Here is a 19545-nt window from a genome sequence, read left to right on the forward strand (position 1 = left end):
CACAGGTGTGCAACTCCACTAGCAACTGTTGGGGTGACCAGGCTTCTGGCTTGGTTGTAGCATAGAGGGGACTCTGGTGACTTACCATAGGGTCATTTAACCTTACTTACATAATACCTAGTGGAAACATGGCTAAGTACTGCTCACATTGCCGCTTCCGTCATGGCTACCGCTGTGGTGATGAGATATGGCTTCGAAGCTTGCTAGTGTAGACAAGGTCTGTCAGCATGGTGGCCACTAAGGGCTTGATCCAAAGCCCACTAAAGTCAATGGGAATCTTTCCACTAACTGTGATGGGCTTTGGATCAGGCCCTGTAACAGCATTGGTGCCGTTGTTTGGGAAGCTGAGGGGTTTATTGACAGTTTTTTGGCTAGTTCGTGGGGCGTTTTGTCATTGGTTGGTGAGAGATCTGGGCACTGGAGTGGAGTGTGTGCAGATTCCCTGGGTCTGTACAGGAATGGGCATTTTAGGGGAGATTCTTGAATCAGGGCAAATGTTGGTTTGGTGCTATGAGGCAGTAAGGTGGCCATTGCATGAAATGAGGCTGGAATGTAATAAACTCTTAGCAACTTAGCTCAACCACTTCCTGATTCTCAGATGCGTTGGTGTGACACTGACCATCTAAGTGATTGGAGAGGTTATACTAGAAAATAAAAGGGAGCTCACCATTTTAAAGATGACTTGCACAGGAGGAGAAAGAGGAAGAATGGCTCATTGGTTAGGGCACTAGCCTAGGACTTGGCTTTAAGTTCTGTTCTGTGACCTTGGCCAAGTCATTTAGCATCTCTGTGCCTCAGTTTCCCCATCTGTACAATGATGATGATGGCACTGCCCGGCCTCCCATTTCAGACTGTGATGCACTCAGATACTATGGAAAGGGGGCAAGTTTGGGACCACAGATAAGTAGTGTTTGTGCTTATGATGGACAAAGAAGCCCTGGAAGGGATTTTTCAAAACAGGTGTTCGAGTTGGTGTCTCCCCGCCACCCACCGCTTTTTTTCGTTTTCCTTAGTCCCGTCTAGGCTGGAAGACTCTCTGATGCAGGGGGCTAGTGAAATGATCAGAGCAGCACAGCTAAGCCAGTGAGAGTTGATAGCTGTGAAGTGGAGAAGGGATTGGTATTTGGACTGTTTAACACTTTGAACGTCAGTGATTTCTAGCTATTTTGTATTAAGGAAGCCTTTGCTAAACACACAACACCTCTTCAGTGGAGGTGTTCAGAGCTCAGAATAAGCATCTCCTGTGCCTCCCAGTAGTTCTCCAGCTAAACTAGGGAAGATCAAACTTTACATTCCAGATATTTTGATGCTTTAAAAAAAAGGGGGGGGGGAATCCCTTCCAGGCCTTCTCTTCATCGTCTAGAAGTACAAAGGGCTGAACCCCCATATTTTTAAAACCCCTTTGCAGCGCTCCGATAAAACATCATCTTTCCAGGAGGTTAAACTTTATCCTCATCTTTGTCTTTAACTGTTTTAGCTTCCCCCTGGTGGACGTTAGGCTCAACAGCCCTGTTCTGAAATTCAGTTTGCAGAGGCCTCATATTGGGTTCCGGGGAGGGGCCGGGCGGAAGCCCCCAGCTGCTAAAGGACCCTTCCCTAGCCTGTGGGGAGGATCCACAAGGTCCAGGAACTCTTTCTGTGCAGTATTTGTTTCTAGGAAGGGCCCTAGCTGACCTTTAGCCATCTGCCCTTGAGCAACGGGCAGGCAAGGTCTGTGGGGAAAACGGTCTGAAAGTAGCTGGCTTCATCTCTCCCGCAATGTGTATTCTAGCACTCCTAGCATTGCAGATGGCTTTCTCTTTCCAAGGCGACTCTCTCTTCCTGGAGAGGCAGGAGAACCGTTTGCCTAGTTAACAATTATTTGCCGGAATGGGCTCTTTAGGTAGCTCGACCGGCAGCTGAACAAATCCTTGCTGTAGAAGAGAGCAAAGCTGGTATCTAGAAAGTAAAGTCTCTTGGTGAGAGTTAAGGGGATTTCCAGTTGCAGAGGTGACTTGCATGTGGAAGTGATCTGAGTGGCTTGAACAGTGGCAGATTAGCTACCTCTGTGCTGGGATCTTCTGGTACAAGGCCCCCTTTAGAACTGCATTTCCCAAATGATGGCTCCTGACTCCCAACCCACCAGTTGATCCCATGTGCTCCTATGCTCTCACTTCCCCTGGGTGGCAGGCAGCAGTGTGGGGAGTGGGATCTGGGTGGCAGTGGCAGGGACAGACTGGTTTCAGAGTGGTAGCCATGTTCATCTGTATCAGCAAAAAGAACGAGGAGTCCTTGTGGCACCTTAGAGACTAACAAATTTATTTGGGCATAAGCTTTCGTGGACTACAGCCCACTTCTTCGGATGCATATGGGCTGTAGTCCACGAAAGCTTATGCTCTAATAAATGTGTTAGTCTCTAAGGTGCCACAAGTACTCCTGTTCTTTTTGCTGATACAGACTAACACGGCTGCTACTCTGAAAACTATAACAAGATTAATCAATTAAGGTGGGCTATTATCAGCAGGAGAAAAAAACTTTTGTAGTGATAATCAGGATGGCCCATTTCCAACCATTGACAAGAAGGTGTGAGTAACAGTAGGGGAAAAAATTAGCATGGGGAAATAGGTTTTACGTTGTGTAATGACCCATCCACTCCCAGTCTTTATTCAAGCCTAATTTAATGGTGTCCAGTTTGCAAATTAATTCCAATTCTGCAGTTTCTCGCTGGAGTCAGGTTTGGAAGTTTTTTTGTGGGAGTATTGTGACTGAGGTCTGTAATTGAGTGACCAGGCTGTTCGCTCTCTAGCTCTGGCTGCTTCCTCCAGGCAGCAGCATAGATCCTGCTGTCACCCTTCTTGGGCAGCACGCAGCAGAGTCAGAGGTGGATTAGGGATTTGTGGGGCCCTGGGCCTGAGCAAGTGGGAGGCTCTCCCTAACCCTTTCACCTGCAGTTCCTCCCACCCTCACCCCCTGGTGCTCCTGCCAGGGAAATGGGGTCGGTGTGCGGGGCCTTGCCCTGCTCTGCCTGCCTGGCGTTCCTGCTGGGGAGCGGGGCAAGCCCCCAAGCCCTCTCCCCAGTAGGAGCGCTGGGTGGGTGGGGCGGGGCAAGCCCCTAAGCCTGCTCCCCAGCAGGAGCGCTGGGCAGGTGGGGCGTAGGGGCACCCCAATTGGCCCTGTCACTGTTCATGGACCCCAGTGGCCAATCTGCCACTGAGCAGAGTGGGGAGCCAGATCTGGGCAGCAGGAGCAGCCTGGAGGAAGTGTTTGGAGCCAGCAGCTAATGGACAGTTAACAGCCCGATGGCAATCGCAGCGGGGCTACGGAAGGGAGCAGGGAAGGGGCGCAACTGGCTAGAGGGCTGGGGTGAGGAGGGGAGGGGGGAGAAGGTGGTTTGGCCAAATTTTTAGAAGTATTTCCTTTGGGACAGAAATCAGACTTCCTGTTGAAAACACCACCTCTCCTGAGCGCAGTGAGTGGCATGCGAAGGAATCACAAGAACAAAGCCTGACTCAGAATCCCTCCTGTGCGTGCTGCCCCCTTACTTCTGCTGTTCTTCCAGGCCTTTAGCCCGTCCCCCAGCAGTTCGACTGCTTCCTAGAGGGGAGGTTTCAGCTGGCCTGGGGAAGGTGAGGCTGCAGAGTTGGTCTCGGGCTGTTGGAGGGCACGTGAGAAGCCAGAGCACTTAACTGTGCCATGGCGTCCAGGGGAAAGGCTGCACTGCTGTCCTGGCTGCTACTCAGAGGTGGACACGTAAGCGGCAGTTGGATTGTGAATGCAAAGGACCCCTTGCATCTGCATCCACCTATGCCCTGCTGGGTTCTGTCACCTTGCCTCTCCCTGAGTTAATTCCAGTCAGGTAACTTGTGTTCAGTAGATGGTCTAGCCGTATTAGCACTTAGGGGACTGGGGCTGCTTGTGTTTCTGCGTCGCTCAGCAGATGTAGTCCAGGGCCTTTAGAAAAGCTTCTCAATCCAAACGCTTGTTCGGAAAGACGCTGCAAAGGAGAAGTGCCGAAATGCCAGAGCGTGGCTGAGCATAACAAGCTCCAGTGCCTGCCTGAAACGAAAACAATCGGACTCATTGACATTTACGGAGAGGCCGCTGGACTTGCCAGCTCTGTGATGGATGCCCAGGTTGGCTGGCATCTGGAATCGGCACTGGTAAGTGTCTGACTTGCTGGCCAATAGTTGGCTGCCGCCTCCGCAGGTCAGGCCAGGGCCAGGACCGCAGCGGAGACAGCGTTTGCATTCAGGAGAGAACTGCTGGGGAGGATCAAATTGGATCATCCAGAAGCTTTATAAATAACAGGACTGTTCTCCTGCCATTAAAAACGGCAACATCATTTAGTTCTAGTAACCGCTCAATTCCCTGACAGCCCCTAGCTAATGGGAGCAGAGCAATGTTATTTGCAAAGGCTTTAAACGAGCTGATTTTATTTAATGCTCCCCTAATCCATTGTCTGGGTCTGCTGCCTTTGCCACTTGCTTGGCTGCCAAGTGCCTTGCTTGAGCCAGGTGATGATAGCTATTAAATGATGCTAGGGTCTAACTGGCATCAGCTAGCATCTGAGAAGGACAATGGCACAAGGGGTTACACAGCATTAGCTCATTGGGCTGAGGTGGTGCCCCATCTCCCTCTACCTTCATGCGCAAGAATGATTAGACTGGTGCCTTTCCTCAATCCCTCGCCTCCCCTGGTGTGACTCGAAATAGTGGGAGTAGCTAGCCAGAGCATCCTTTTGCTGTGCTGGGGTTTTGTTGTGGGGAGGTGTCAGCCCTGGTGAGAAGCTGCTGGCGCAAGGAGAGCGGTTGACTGCGTTTCCAAATGCTGGTCGAGGCAAGTGCTAGCTGGCACGACCAGTGGTGGCTGAGGCAGGGCCGGCAGTTATCAGACAAAAACATAGGCCCTGGTCCGAAAACATGACGGAACGGCAAGCCCAGCTCAGTGCACGGGTTCTCGAACCCTGGCGCGCTGCAAAGCACCTCAGGAAGTACAATTATCCTGCGCTTGATGCACTCCAGGCCTGCTGCCTGCCAAAATGCTCATGTGCCAGCTGAAGCATCTCTTATAAAATCTGCCACCTCCTCCCTGATTCATCCCGTTGTTGTCACAATTCAGTGTTTGTGAACTCACAATTAATTACTTTGATGGACGCCTCTCGCTCTAGGCCGCTGTCAGGGAGAAGCGGCCTTTATTTGACTGTCTAATCATTGAAATAAATGCTGGTCTGTTTGCGCATAGTGCATCTCTGAGGAATGCCATACTTGCTGCATCCTTATGTGGTTAAGGTGTATGGATGCATCAGACATCCTCTTCCTACTAGCTTGTTACTTCAGTGTTGTCTAATGAAATTGTTTTGTGTTTAGCAAGGCTCTTGAGCTTGAGAATAGCTTCTCTTGTCAAAAAGGGCACAGGCTAGTGCTTAGGGCACAGGACTAGCATCCCCCCCCAGATCCCTCTGCCTCCGCCACACATTTGTTGTGTGATCTGGGGGAGTACACTTCCCCTCTCTCTGTTTCCTTATCTGTACCATAGGAATAGTCCCATATAATGGTGAGGCTTAAGTCATTGATTGTAAAGTAGGATGGGGGCCTGTTATGAAACTTACTGTTGATGGCAAAGTGTTCATAGGGTGTGAAAATTGTAATGCCCCCTCCTTGTTCCTGAAAGGACTCAACAGATTTTTCTCAGCATTTCCCACCTTTTGACTAAGAACAATCAGAAGTTTCATCAGAGGAAACCGTTGGAGAAAGCCAAGTGACCGAACATAGTGTAAGCTAGAATTAGTTGATCAAGACTAAATGCACTTAATGTTGACGACAAACCAGTGATCTGCTCTAAGCTCAGGCTCTTTCAGCCTTTTCTCTATTACCTCTGCTAGGAAAGTTCCTCACGCATTGCAGGAGAGGCAGAAGAGCCACAATCCCGATGGGCTTCTCTTGGCCAGCCACAGGTGTGGTTCTTGACACTCCAAAGGGTAGCGGAACTGACCTGATCAGGGCTGTCCATGTCTTAGCACACCGAACGAGAGCATCTTTCTCCATCACAGCGTGGTGTCCCTGTCAGGCTGACTCCTGAGAGGGTAGAGAGTGAGAAGTCTGGTGTTTGTGGCCAGGAGAGGTCCAAACTGAGCTATCTGACGCCTCTCCATTAACCAGTAACCTGTGCCAGTGCTTAACAAGGAAGGTTGTGGAATCCCTGTCAGTGAAGGTTTTTAAGCACAGGTTAGATGAACACCTGTCAGGGACAGTCTAGGTATAATTAAGGGGGTGGACCAGATGTGAGGGGGTGGACCAGATGACCTTTCTATGATTGTATAATTTCATAGAGCCGTTCTGGAGCTTTAGTCCCCAAGAGTGGGGGATCTGTTGAGATGGGAGTCTATTGAGAAGAAAATTCCTTCTCTGTGATTGTTGTGGGATGACTTCCCACTCCTTACAGAGCTGAGGGTTCTTTCCATCACTTTCTATGTGTGGCAGTAACTTCACTGTCTGCTCTAGGAGGAGCTGCTGGGCTTGCATTCCACAGCAGGGACTGGCACGAAGCTTGCCCTTTGAGCCTGGAATTCCTGTCTAAGGCCTGGGCAGAGTCTGGACCCTGTTTTACTAGATCTCTAGAGCAGTGGTTCTCAAGCAGGGGTACATGTACCCCCCTGGAACATCTCTGCATACCACCAGAGGTACATCAACTCATCTAGATATTTATATGTAGCCTGTTTTACAACAGGCTACATAAAAAGTACTCGCAAAGTCACTACAAACTCAAATTTCATACAAACAGTGACTTGTTTATACTGCTCTATATATCATACACTGAAATGGCAGTACAGTATTTATATTCCAATTGATTAATTTTATAATTATGTGGTAACAATGAGAAAGTAAATAATTTGTCAGTAATAGTGTGCCTGGGACACTTTTGTATTTTTATGGCTGATTTTGTAAGCAAGTCGTTTTTAAGTGAGGTGACACTTGGGGGTACAGAAGACAAATCAGGCTCCTGAAAGGGGGTCAGTCATCTGGAAAGGTTGAGAGCCACAAGTCTAAAGAACAACAGTTACAGGTAAGTAACAGTCTCCTCCCTTTTTTCCTTCAGCGGCCAGCACTTTCAGTTGGATGGTCAGTTGACCTCCGGGTCTAGGTGGGAGTGGGTCTAGGCATTGGTATTAATGACAGCATAGACGTTTGTTGCAGTCCATAGGAAAGAAAAACAGATTTGCTGCTTCTCGGCGGTGCATTGTTAAAGGTTTCACCTCCCCCAAAATGACACATTGCGAGCAAAAATAGAGCAAGACAGAACACACAGACCCACCCACACCATCCCCACCACCAGGCAGCCAAGTGCAATCAATACCAAACCCTTTATTTTAAAGCTGATGCTTTTTCACCCTCCCTCTCCTCAACCCCACCGCCATCTGCTGCCAGCCATTGCTAGTGTTCCTGTGCCCTAGTGCACTGACCAGCACAGCAGGGGGTGGTAGTCATTGACAGTCTTCTGCCTGGAGACCAACTGCAGATGTTCCTGAGCTGGCTCCATGACTACCCTGTCCCCTGGGAGATAATCAGTGGGAGGGACTGTTTTCGCTGTGTGATGGCAGGAAAGGCTCTCTCTGGAGGTGGGGCTGGTGCTACTAGATGGCCCTGTTGAAGCAAGACTAGCAGCATGTTTGACCATCAGGGCTGTCTTCCCATGAGCACGTCCAAGTCTCAGCCTGGCAAGAGGCAATAATGGAAGAAGCTGCCTTGAGTCCTCTCTGCCCTGGTCATTTTGAAATGATGCAGCCATCCCAGTATTTCTGAGGAGAGGGGATCAGCTGTTTTCTAGCTTATCTTCCCACTTCAGCTAAGAAGCTCTAGCCAGTTACCTTATGCTGCTAACACAAAGGATCATATAAGCCAAGCAGGGCCAGACCAGGGTGGTGTTTGGACGGGAGGCCTCTGTGGGAAACCCAGGTTGCTGCACAAAATGATGTTGGTGAGTCAGTGAATGGTGCCATTTCTTCTGGGTCAGTACTGAACCCAATGCCCTCCTGTGGTGGTAGCAGGAGCTGTGTTCAAAACTGAGGTCCTGACCACTTCTTTCATTAAAAATCCCCTGTTACCCCTGCACAAGGTTAGGGTGTTAACCCTACTGCCTTGGTAAGTTTCCACTTGCGTAGTTCCATCCTGCCTTTCTAAATCACCCATTTTTAATGTCCTGGCCCAAATTCTGTGCACTGTTGCTGTGCTTTTAGAGACAGCTGCCCTATTCCACCCCAGAAGTGGGTTCACAGATCTCTTACCTGCATTTTGAGGCTGAAAGATTCTGTGGAAAGAGAAAGCATTACCTAGTTTTGGAGAAGTAATTAGACACCGATGATGGAACTCTGTTCTTCCTAACGCTACCTGTGTTGCAGCCTTGCTGAGAAGGCTTGGGACAGGATTGCTGCTAACTTCCACTTGCCCTGTTGCTGGGTGAGATGGGAACAGGGGAAGGAAATGGCCATTCTTTGCATTACCTCAGTCTGTGGTATCCCTATTATGTGAGTCTCTCTAGGAGGCAGCATGGCTTGGTGGCATGAACGCAGGAATGGGAGGGGCTTTGGGCAAGTCACCCTGCCTCAGTTTCCCCATCTGTAAATAGTGGGTAATACTGGTTTACTTCCCAAGGCTGTTGTGAGGCCCAACTCATGGCTGGGCTGCGAAAGTGTGCTCCAGCCATGCCTTGGTGAGTACTACGTGTCAAGATGACTTCCTTCTTCAGGGCCGTTCGGCTCCAGCACAGTAGCTGCGTTTTGATGAGCTTCAGCTTGTTTGCCCAGTTTTCCCAGCAGAGACGCACTGGTGTCAGTCTGGGAGTGCGACAGCCTGTTCTCTCCAGGCCTCGCAAGCCCTTGTTAAGACTGACCTTTGCCGCAGGAGGGTGACCTCTGAGCACTCTCCTTCTCATCTGCCTTGCAAAGTGGCTGCTGCAATTAGAAATGCAGAGCAGCCCTTTAAAAAGCAAACCGCCTTGTCATGCAGGTTGGGGTGCGGACACAGAACGTGCTCAGTGGAAAGAGAAATGGAGCGGCTGGAGATTCCCTAGCGGGAAGTCATTCTGAAGCCCCTGCTTGTAGATTAAAATGAGATGCAAGCTTTAAGTAACCCAGGAGAGGCCTGTAAACTCGCCTACAATACAGTCGTGAATAGCTATTCTCCCAGCTTCAGTTTGTGAAATAAAAATCCCAGCCTGCCTTTTGCTAGCTGGTAGGAAGCCCCAGACATTGATCCAGTAATTCTCCTGATGACCCACCTTTCTGATGTCGCCCTCTTTGGTGTATGTTATTTAAATGACAATAATACAGTTGTGTTTTATGAGCTACTTGAGTCCCCAAGTAGATACCCTGAGCGGCTGAAGGGGAAAAACTGATTAGAATGAAACAGGACTGTGGTCCCATTACTTACACAGCCATATGGAATTAAGGTGAAAAAGGTGTGCCGCCTTTGGCTTTCTTCTCATGGATAACGGAAACCTGGAATGTTTGTTTGCTTTTCTGCTGTTATTTTAGAAATATCAGGCACATCAAATTGTCTTTCCTGTTTTTGTAGGATGACTCTGTGGAGGACCAGAGAACTGGAGCAGCAGCTTTCTCAGCCCTTAGTTGGAGTGGAGGTGTTGCATGTTTCACAGAAAGCTTTTTCTCCCCGCTGTTTGTTAAGGGTTTGAGTTAAATAGGCACTAACCAAAAAGACCCTCTCCGAATTTGAAATTACCTGACCCTTTCTCAATAGCTCTTGTAATGTCCTCATTCCCCTAGCTCTCCAGCCCTCGCCCAGCAAAGCCAGATAAATTGAGACCTGATTATTTCTGCTGGAAACAAGCAAGCAGGACCCCTACTTTTTTTTAAATCCCTTCGCCCTCCTCCCCCCACCACCGCTGGGCTGCCTTTATACTTCAGAGGGCCAAATGCGATTCCCGCCCTTTATAAAAAAGCATTGAGAATGGAGGAATTGATTAGGGTAATACAGAGCCTGACTCTGGATATGGGGGATCACCCCACAGATTGGTGACTTATTACAAAAGGGATTTATTTGATGAATAACCACCGCTGTTTTCAGTAACCCTTATGCAGCACACTAGCTCTCTTCCCTCATGGGTGGATGAGAAACATGGGTCTCTCTGTATACCTCAGCTACTTCTATAACCACCCATTGACGTAGTATCTGAACCCCTCGTGATCTTTAATGCAGATGGAGACCTGAGGCCCAGAGAGGCTAAGTGACTTGCCCAAGGTCTCGCATGAAGTCTGTGGCAGAGCAGAGGAATTGAATCTGGCTCTCCAACAGCCCAAGCTAGCATCCTAACCACTTGACCATCCTTCCTCTCCCCATGAAGCATGTGGGTGTGTGGGATAACCATAAAGTGCTTTTTCAGACAGTTCTATTGAGGCATTCTCCTTGCATGGCAACATGACAGTCCAGAGTCTCGTCAGTAGCAGTAGCTGCTGCTGACACCAGGACCCTGAGTTGGAATTGATTTTTGTTTTATTCACGCTGTGCAGGTATCTAAAGTGATCACGTGGCTTGGAAATCATTAGCCAGTTTGCCCTCCCAAGATGACTCTGCCGGTCGTGGGCGAGGGTGTTGTGGGGCGTCTGAAATCTTCCCCTGCGCTTTCATTTTCTATTTGTCCCCCAGTGCTTTCGGTTCCTGAAATCTGTAGGCGGTTTTGGAAGCTGGCAGCTGGAACCAACCAGCAAGAACGCTGGTTCTCTGCTGCCATGCCAACCCCGTCTCCATGGAAATGGAGGCCCAATGGGCGAACACCAGGCAAATCAAACTTTGTCAAAGTGTTTCAAGACCCTCCTTAAATCTCTGCTCTGGTCCATTTCCACAGGGACAGGACATAGCAACAAGCAGCTGAGCTTGCAGAGCTCAGACCCCTCAGCTGCTGCCTTGTGTGCGCCCCTCGGACCTGGTGCTCTCGTTTGTTAATTTCAGCAAGTGGTTTCAAAACCACTGCTTTAATAAGACTGGCGACATCTTATTTTTACCCCTTGAACTCTTTTAAAAAAAAAAAAAAAAAAAAAAAAAAGCCTAATTTAATTAAAATCTGTGTCTCTTATATAATCTTCAGCATGCAGTTCTGCTGGAAACCACCCACACTTGGTTGGTTGAAGGCCTAGCAGTGCGTGGGTGCTTGCATGGGGGATAGGTCCCTTGGGTGGGCCGTCTTGTGGGCCCGTTACATTACCTGTTACATAACTCACTGTAGCCCTTGTTTATATTAATCAAGATCGAAGACTAGGTACGTGTCAAAACATTTTAAAATAACTCAGACTTTTGTTAGCGCTGCAGCTATGTTTAGAAACGATTTTTTAAAAAAACCAAACCCTTCTTGTGAGATTAAAATGAAAGCGATTGTATCTGACAGTGATTTAAAGGGATGTTTACAAGTTAGGAATCTCATTTCCCGCTGAAAATTTTATGGATTACTGTTATAAATACCCCATAAGATTCCTATAGCTATGAAAACAATTGTTTGTTTTTCTTTAGTGTTCCCCTTATGCACTGGCAACTGTTTTGTGTGGAGTTACTTTCACTGTTTTGTTGGTCAGTTACGCGTCCTGTCTTATGCTCTAGCTGATCTCACCGTTGTGCCGCCAGTCCCATGCCTGCTCTGCTTTTGACTGGGGTAGAGGGCTTGTGTGCATACATACTGTGCCCCTCATACCTTGCAAAAGGGTGTTTACCGGTAATAACAGCTGCAAAACTGAAACGGAGAAGTCGGCAAACAGGCCTGTGCCCAGAGAGGAAGGAGAGGGTGCGTTCAAGCATATTTGGTGCTGCCACTCTTCCCTGCTGGATAGACCCTTGCAAATATCACAGGGGAGCAGAAAACACCTTTTGCAAATCAACGTTTTATAAAGGAATTTAGGTAAATAATTGTTTCCGCATTGTTTAAAAGGGGCTCCTCAGACTCTTGAATCGTTTAAATTGTCAGTAGGAATTTTTTAAATGTACCCGTGTCCATTTAGACAGGTAATCCGGAGCTACAGGTCCCAAAATGCTCCTCTACTGCACCAGTTCTTAAAAAAACCACCACACAACAAAGCTGTTAGCTCAGACTATGACAACTCTTCAAGCGTCTTACTAGGCAAATCTTGCCGTCATCTCTAGATTAGAAACCCATCAGAGCCAAGGCACTTAATGTTTGTTTCCTAAACACTAATTTCCTCATATGGCAGTTAGCTTTAGGGTTGTGTTTTTTTTTTTTTAAGGTGAATGCAAAAGAAAAATAAGACCTGAGTGTCTAACCAGGCTTGGGGGTGGGCTGGGGGGAATCAGGTAACCCAGATTCCATTAATTTAAAAAATCTTCTTTCTCCCTCTGTGGAATTCTTCTCCTGGTACTTCCTGGCTCAGCAAAATGATCTCGGAACACAAGACCGCAAATACCAGGTGCCTTTTTTGCAATCTATGGCATTAATTATGTCAGAGTGAAGCATTGTGGGATATCTTCACTGAGCCCAGGGATACCAACAAAGAATGTTAAAAAGTTAGTCAAAGCTGGTGCATGGGGTCTCTGCACTAGATTCTGGGTGGGCTTCCCTCATTCTTCCCTTTTATTTTGAAGTTCCCCTTTGAGTAACACAGAGGAGAAATGTTTAAAGGGGCAATACTGTAGTCATGTTTTGGGGGAGGGGTTCTAGCTGTAGCCCCCATCAGCTACGCATTGGCTATAGCCCACCTTCTCTTTCCAGCTGTTCTCATACTGCCCAGTCTACTTCCTTCTCGCCAGCTACCTCTGTGAGCACCTCTCTCTGGTCTGGCCAGGGCAGGCAGGTAGGCTGTGTGGACATGGTGGCTTCTTCTGTACCACTTCATAGAGTGGCAGCAGGTCAGGAAGGCTATGCTAAAGGACAGCAGCCTGTGTCCACCATTGTGGTGTCTCCCTTGTTGCTGGGTTCATCTAGTTCAGCACCTTGTAAGTAGCCAAAGGAAATCTGAATATTCCTTAGAAAAATCCCAGTGTGCCTCCGTTCACCAGTTCCTCTCTCCTCATCGGGTTGTCATGTTCCCACGTGTGCTGAGGTCACTGGGTCAGGCTAGACATGCCTTGGCTGGTAATAGCCTTTGTCTGGAGGTTGCATGGAGGTTGGAGACAGAGGGGCCTGGACGCACTGCGTGTTGATCCCTTTGCACATTTATAGTCATTCCTTCCTAGGTTGGCCATGGGAGTTTCTGCTGCAAACACAAGTGGGGAAAGGCACCGGTATTAGACACATTGAGTCTACCTGGGCCATTAATAAGCAGCAAACTGGCAAGGCAGGTGACACCCCTCTCTCCGCACAAAGGGTCCTGGGACTGGGGAAGACTTGTGGGAGCCTGGAGCTGTTTCAAACCTGTTCCCTTAGCAGGTGTCCCTAGCAAAGAGAGGTCCCAGGGAGTGGGCAGCAGAGTGCCTCTCAAGTCGCTCTTCGGTGCTCCTTGCTCTGCCACCAGGTAGCCGATTACAGGCACAGCACTCTCCATCTGCCTCGCCCAGCGTGTCCTAGCGTTTCCCGCTCGCCGCGTGCCGAGCCACTTGACACCTGCCATCTCGCTCTTTCCCCTCAGGAGGCAGGAGCAGTTCCAGACCAACCCTGACAGTTACAATGGAGCCGTGCGAGAGAACTACACCTGGTCCCAAGACTACAGCGACCTGGAGATTAAAGTGCCGGTGCCCAAGCACATTGTGAAAGGCAGGCAGGTAATGAGCACCCGTGCTGTCAGCCTGTGACGGGTGACGAGCTCCCCATCGCCCCAGCCTGCCAGTGTGTTGCTTCTTAGCAGCTCTAATTGCCTGCAAAGCGATGCTGAACTGTGATGGAGCAGGCGTGCGCATGCTAGAGGTGCCCCAAACTTGCCCACTGAAGGCCATGCCTGATTCCCTTTCAGTGCAGCAGAATGCAGCTGCCTCCTCTCATGCAGGCATGCGTGGCCTGTGCAGATGCTGATCCCCTGGCTTGATCAGCGCACCCTACCCCTGCAGACCCCTGACGCTGCTTCAGCTTCCCGGGAGGAATACAATGACATATTTCCTCTTTCTTCTCCACTCCCCCTCGCTTGAAACCCAGATGCTGCCTCTGAGTGGCTACATTATACACACACACACACACACTGAAACCCAGACCTTGCCTCCAAGCTGAGGTTTCCTAAGGAAACGTGTTATCCAAACTGGTGTAATTAAAGGCCAGGTCGTCCCACACGAGGTCCCCGTTTCTCTCAGACTGCCCCGTGGCTCGCTGCTCTGTAGCTTTATTTTGTGCTGCTGTAAGAGAGCTGCCTGCAGGGTGGATTCAAACAAGTGCAGCTCATGTGACTACAGCTGAGGCATGCGGCAGAGTGGCCTGCTTCATTTCACCCCAGACTGTTTTCCTTGGACTCACAAGGGAATGGGAGCTGGGTTTAGTGAATGAGGCAGATCCCTTTGACCATCCGATCCCCCTCCCCTGTTCTCCCTGCTCGCTTAGCGCTTGTGGGGAAGCCCTGCCTTTTTGAATGTGAGTTGATCTGACAATATTGTCAGGTGGGTGGATGGAGGGTTTTTTTTTTAACCTGGCAGAGACCCATTGGCAAGTGACCTGCAGGAAAATCTACAGGTAGCTGTAGCTGCCCTTCCTCCTCCACGCTTCCTGCCCTGTGAGCATCTCATTGCTGGGCTGGACAGTGGGCTTGGGGTAGCTAATGTAAATTACACCCCTCTTTGGTTTGTTCCCACTCTGTGATCTTATTGGTGGGGGCGGGTTCAGGGGAGGGGTACGCAGACACTGGCTGTTCCAGCCAGAGGTTTATTTTTACTTTCCGTTGTCCTAGAAGCCTTTAAAGAGGCCCCCACCGACTTTGTATTTTTCCATTTGGGAAATATGTTTTTTTTTCCCCTTCCCCTCTGTTTTCAGGGCAGCTGAAATGAGCACAGTCGGTTTTGTTCACCAACTTCAACCTACATAGCTCTGTATCCGAAATAGCTTTGTTTGTGCATCAACATAATTGACAGTGGCAGCACAGACGTAGGGAGAATATAGTTAACTGCTGCTGCGGGGCCAGCAGGGGGCACCCAAGACACCCTTTTTCTATAGGGTCTATAAAATGAAACAACCATTTCTTGCTAGGTCTGAGAAAACAACACCTGCTTCTACCTTGTTTTGCAGTGAGGGGCTTTTCCTCTTCGGGAACAGCCTTCAGGCCAGTGAAGTTCTGCGCCTGACTTGAAAGCACAGTGCTGTCTGCATATGGTGCCAGCTTGAAGGAGCAGGGCCCTCGCGTGGGAGGTCCTGCACTCTGGTACTGCATGGGTGCACTGCAGAGCCACCCTTCATTCTGATGGTGCTGGATCCTCCAACCCCCTTTTTGCATCATGAGCTGAAGGCCGCTAGCAACTAGAGAAGGGACAGGAGAGAGAGAGGAATGTTAGTGTTCACTCTCTTTAGAAGAAAGAGGGGCAGAAAGAAACCTCTGGCTCGTCGTTCTTTCCTTTTTCTTTTTCCCTCCTTTCCTTTTAATGAGCATCCCAGCATGACCTTGGGGGTGACCCTGCTGTCCCTGGCAGCAGAGTTTGATGGCTGATGTAGTCACTTCATGTTATTTTTTAGCTCAGTTTACATTACTTCTCCTTTCCCTGCATGCAAATACGTTTGCCAGATGTCAGCCCGATTCCACTGCAGAGACTAATCTTGGTAATCAGGAAACTGAACTGGCTTAAAGATGGTTTGTCTCCCCCAGAGCTGGTTGGCTAGATTGTGATTAGGAAAGCCCAACGCGACCTGCTCACAGATGCTCCCGACTTGTGCCACGTTCTCTTCAGATCTCACAAACGAAGGTGGATGGGAGACCACCTAGGATCTGTAAGAGTGGTGTTGGTGACTCGTTAGGGGTGGTCTCCCCTGTAAGCTGGTTCTGAGTCAATTCCCCAGCACAATGCAGGAGGTGCTATGTGGCTAAAGGTGCTGTCTTTTAAATGAGATGTAAAATTGAGCTCCCGGTGACTGGTGTTCCTTAACGTTCCCAAGGCATTTATTGCAAGGGTCAAGGTGTAAGCGTCTTGTCCAGATTCCACCTCCTCTTCTTCCTCTCCAAACACCCCTGCAGGTTCAACTGGATTTGAGCTCTCTTCATTTATTGTCCTACACAATTGTGTAGTGATGCCACATGCTGTTAAACAGCTGGCCTGGCCCACCACAGAAGTGGCTGCATTTCAGTGGTGGGTCAAGTAATCGCTGTTTTCGCCCTCATCTACCCCATGGAGGGGTTTAATCTGAATGAATGTTTCCAAGTGTTCTGACGCTTTCGGAAGAGGATATAGTTTACGGCACTCGGGCCTGAATGGAGTTGTACTCATGCAGATAGCTGCTCTACAAGCTTTCCCACAACACCGTGCCGAGGTTTAGATGGGAGGAAGGAGTTCTTACTTCTGCACGGGAGAATATGCCCGGCTGGGCTGCTGCACAGCCCTACGATTTCACGTTTCTCCTCTCTAATAACATTGGCAAGGTGGCATGTGTGTGACCGCAGGCATGGCCCTCTGCTTCAGGAAGGGGTGTCCTGGGGATAGGCAGGGTTAAGAAGGGGTTGGCTGGGGGAGGGAAACAGGAAGTGACACCATTCGTGTCTTTTCATCCAGTCCTGGTCCCCCGGCACAGAAACTGCAGATCTTTCTAACCTGCAGCACCGCCACATTCCCTGCTGTGGGCAAAGGCCCTGGGAGGATTGGAGTGAGGCCACCAGTCTGCAAGCTGTGTGGCTGTGAGCTAAGCTGTGGCTGACCCCAGCTGTTCAGAGGTGACGGTAACATCTGAATCATCAGTCGTGGGTTTCTAGCATGCACTCCCCTTGTCAGACGACGGCTGTAGTGAAGCGGTTCACACACATGGTAATGTCACCCTCTCTTTCATCTATCCAGTGTCATGGAAGCAACTACATAGCTAAGGTTGCAGCTGAGTTTTCATTTAAACCAGATCTTGACCCACTCTAAAATCCACAAAAACGTCCGTATCTCCATCAAAATGGATAGGCTAGGTCAGGGGTCAAAGTATATTTTTTCTACCAAATTTGAAAGTAAATGGACATAGGATTTGTGAATGACAGCAGCTTGCAAACTGGAAGTGTTCACCCATGTTCTACAAAAAAGCGTACTCTTTTCCTACTTGGTAGCAAAAAAGCCAAAGTAAAGTGAGATTAAAATGCACTTCACTGGGCTTTCTTGGCTGTGAACTAGTGCCCAGCACCAAAGATGATTTAAAATCTCATTTTAAACATGATTAACTTTTGATTTAGGACAGTTGCTATGGCATTTTGGCTCAGGCAAGCTTAAATGTAGCTGTCCCTGGACTGTCCCTGGAGGAGCAGCCGCTGGAGACTGGGAGGGTAGAGGTTCCTCTCTCTCACCGTGAACTCTGATTGAGTGTAGCCCCCCTCCCCTCCCATCACATTAGTATGAGTGCCTCCCCAGAACTTGAACATAGAAATAACGACGACAAATCTTTCTTCCTTCCCAGCCTGTAGGAAAAATAGCTGGATTAGTTCATAGGTTTTTTGTTTGCTTGCTTGGTGTGGGTGTGTGTGGGTGTATTTGTGTGTGAAGAAATTATTGGGGCTGAAAGCGACATGGAAGAGCTGAGTTCTGAACTCAGCAAGGCCCACAGTCATTCTGCTCTCTTGTGGGAGTTGGTTTCATAGTCTAGGCACGGCTCCGGTGAAAGTTCTGTCTCCTGCACCCTTGCGTCCCATCTTCCGTGACTCCAGTGGAATGGAGTTGTCATGGGAAGTTGTGGTGGTGGCGGGGAGAGGCAGCTAGGGCAATCCAATGGGGGACTTTGAGCATCAGGGACAGAGACCTTGAATCGCTCTCTATATTTAATGGGGCGCAACTGCAGAGAGTGGAGCCGGGGGGTGATGAGATCACAGTGACCTGAATTGCTAAGCAGACTGGTTGCTGTGTTTTGTGTTCGTTGGAGCTTCCTCAGGCTGTGTGGCTTCATTCTGGATATGAATTGAAATCATCAAGCCTAGAAGTCTCCAAATGCATGAGTCCTTGTGGCCAAGAGTGTGCGTGTTTGGATGGGGCACGATCATCTGGCCTATCACAGGTGCAGATGTGGCATTTCTGCAGCTACTTGGACATCCATGAGCCCAGAGGAGCTAAAAAGGGCCCCGAGGCTCCAGGCCAGCTTAACAATCTGAAGGGCTGATGCACTCAACAGTGTGGGAAATTTTAAAACCACAACTTCTTCCCACCAACATCGCTTCAGTCTTGCCTGGCTGCAGTTTAGCAGCTGCTCTGAATCCAGGGGCTGGTTTTGGCTAAGCACTGAAATAGCTGGGAGGTGGGGCTGCAAGCCCTTCAGGAATGTAATCATGTATTTCTTTTCCGTCAAGGTGGCCTCCCTGGTAGCCATCACCTCTGCTCAGAAGGCATCAGACTGTAGGGTCTGATCTACTGAGGAACGCTACTGCACATTCTGCAGTGATGGTGTGATTCTTTGAGCAGAGTTGGGCTGTATCCCAAAAATTAACTCATTGAGCCTAGAAAATTGTGCTCCCTGCTTTGTCCAAAGCCATCTTGCCCAAGAGAACAGCTGGTCTAGAGCCTTCAAGATCTACATCCACTGCACGCAGGAGTCCCAAGTTCAATGCTCTATTTATTCTTTACCATCTGGCATCTACAAGGGAAAAAGTATCAAAATCTGCTATTTCAAAATGGTTAAAATGGTGCATCCATGAGGCCTACAAGTCAGTGTCTCTGTCCAGCAACCAGCATCCAAGCCTACTCTCTCTGAGAGCGGTAGCAGCCTCTGATGCACCACGTTAAGCCTCAGCAGGTGCTGCCTTTGGTAGGAGGGTGCACCACGTTGTGCCATCCCAGGAGTAGAGAAGGAATTTAAAACCCTGTCATTCTGTTTGCTCTGAACCCTCCCTGAAGGTGTACTGCTATAAAAATCCCATTTGTTAAAGGATCTGTGCAACTAGTGGAATAGGAAAACTTATTCTGATGTATTGAAAATTTCCTTTCTCTGAGTTCCAAGATCTACAGCTCCGACCCCCCCCCCCTTGTTTAGAGTATTTCTTTGGCCTGTTTGGCTCATTGATTAGTTCGTGACGGTATGTTCTGCTGTTGGAACTCAAGTTCATTGCTAGTGTGTATAAGCTTGTTTGGAAATTTCAGTCCACAGGGGATATTATCCTGTGCTGTGGAAACAGTTTCAACTTGTGCATTCTTTGGTGTGGTTAGCCAAACCTTCCCATATCAATGACTGACAGGTCTGGTTTTGACTATGTATATTCAGGCTGAGAGCCCATTGGTTAATGGATCTGCGTCCTTGTAACTCAGAGAGGAAATTTCCAATAAATGTTCCTATTCTGGGAGCCTAATTGTGTTGTATCAGGGTCTCTCTTGTCTTTAGCCCATGAGTGCTTATAGATCCAGAGCTCCCCCAATGAAACAGCAAGTCACGTCCGTCTGGGGAATCCTGGTGCCATATCACTTAACAGATCAGCTTGGATTGCCTCTCCATCCGCCCTGGGTCTCTCCACAATCTCCGCACTCTCCCCCCGGCTGTACCTTGCCC

At 49.0% G+C, this 19545-nt stretch overlaps 1 protein-coding gene across 3 annotated transcripts in view; it reads left to right on the forward strand.

Annotated features, from left to right (window-relative positions):
- NUDCD3 (NudC domain containing 3) overlaps positions 1-19545 on the forward strand; it is a 57252-nt gene that overhangs the window by 17667 nt on the left and 20040 nt on the right. For 2 of the 3 annotated variants that reach the window (XM_042859318.2, XM_065584366.1), the window contains exons 3-4: positions 12365-12400; positions 13559-13691. In XM_042859318.2, coding sequence (XP_042715252.2) covers positions 12365-12400; positions 13559-13691 — 169 coding nt within the window. The remainder of the gene's footprint in view (positions 1-12364; positions 12401-13558; positions 13692-19545) is intronic. The other variant, XM_005312363.5, reaches the window with a different exon arrangement.

The sequence above is a fragment of the Chrysemys picta genome, chromosome 2 (genome assembly GCF_011386835.1).
Source record: "Chrysemys picta bellii isolate R12L10 chromosome 2, ASM1138683v2, whole genome shotgun sequence".
NCBI lineage: Eukaryota > Metazoa > Chordata > Testudines > Emydidae > Chrysemys > Chrysemys picta.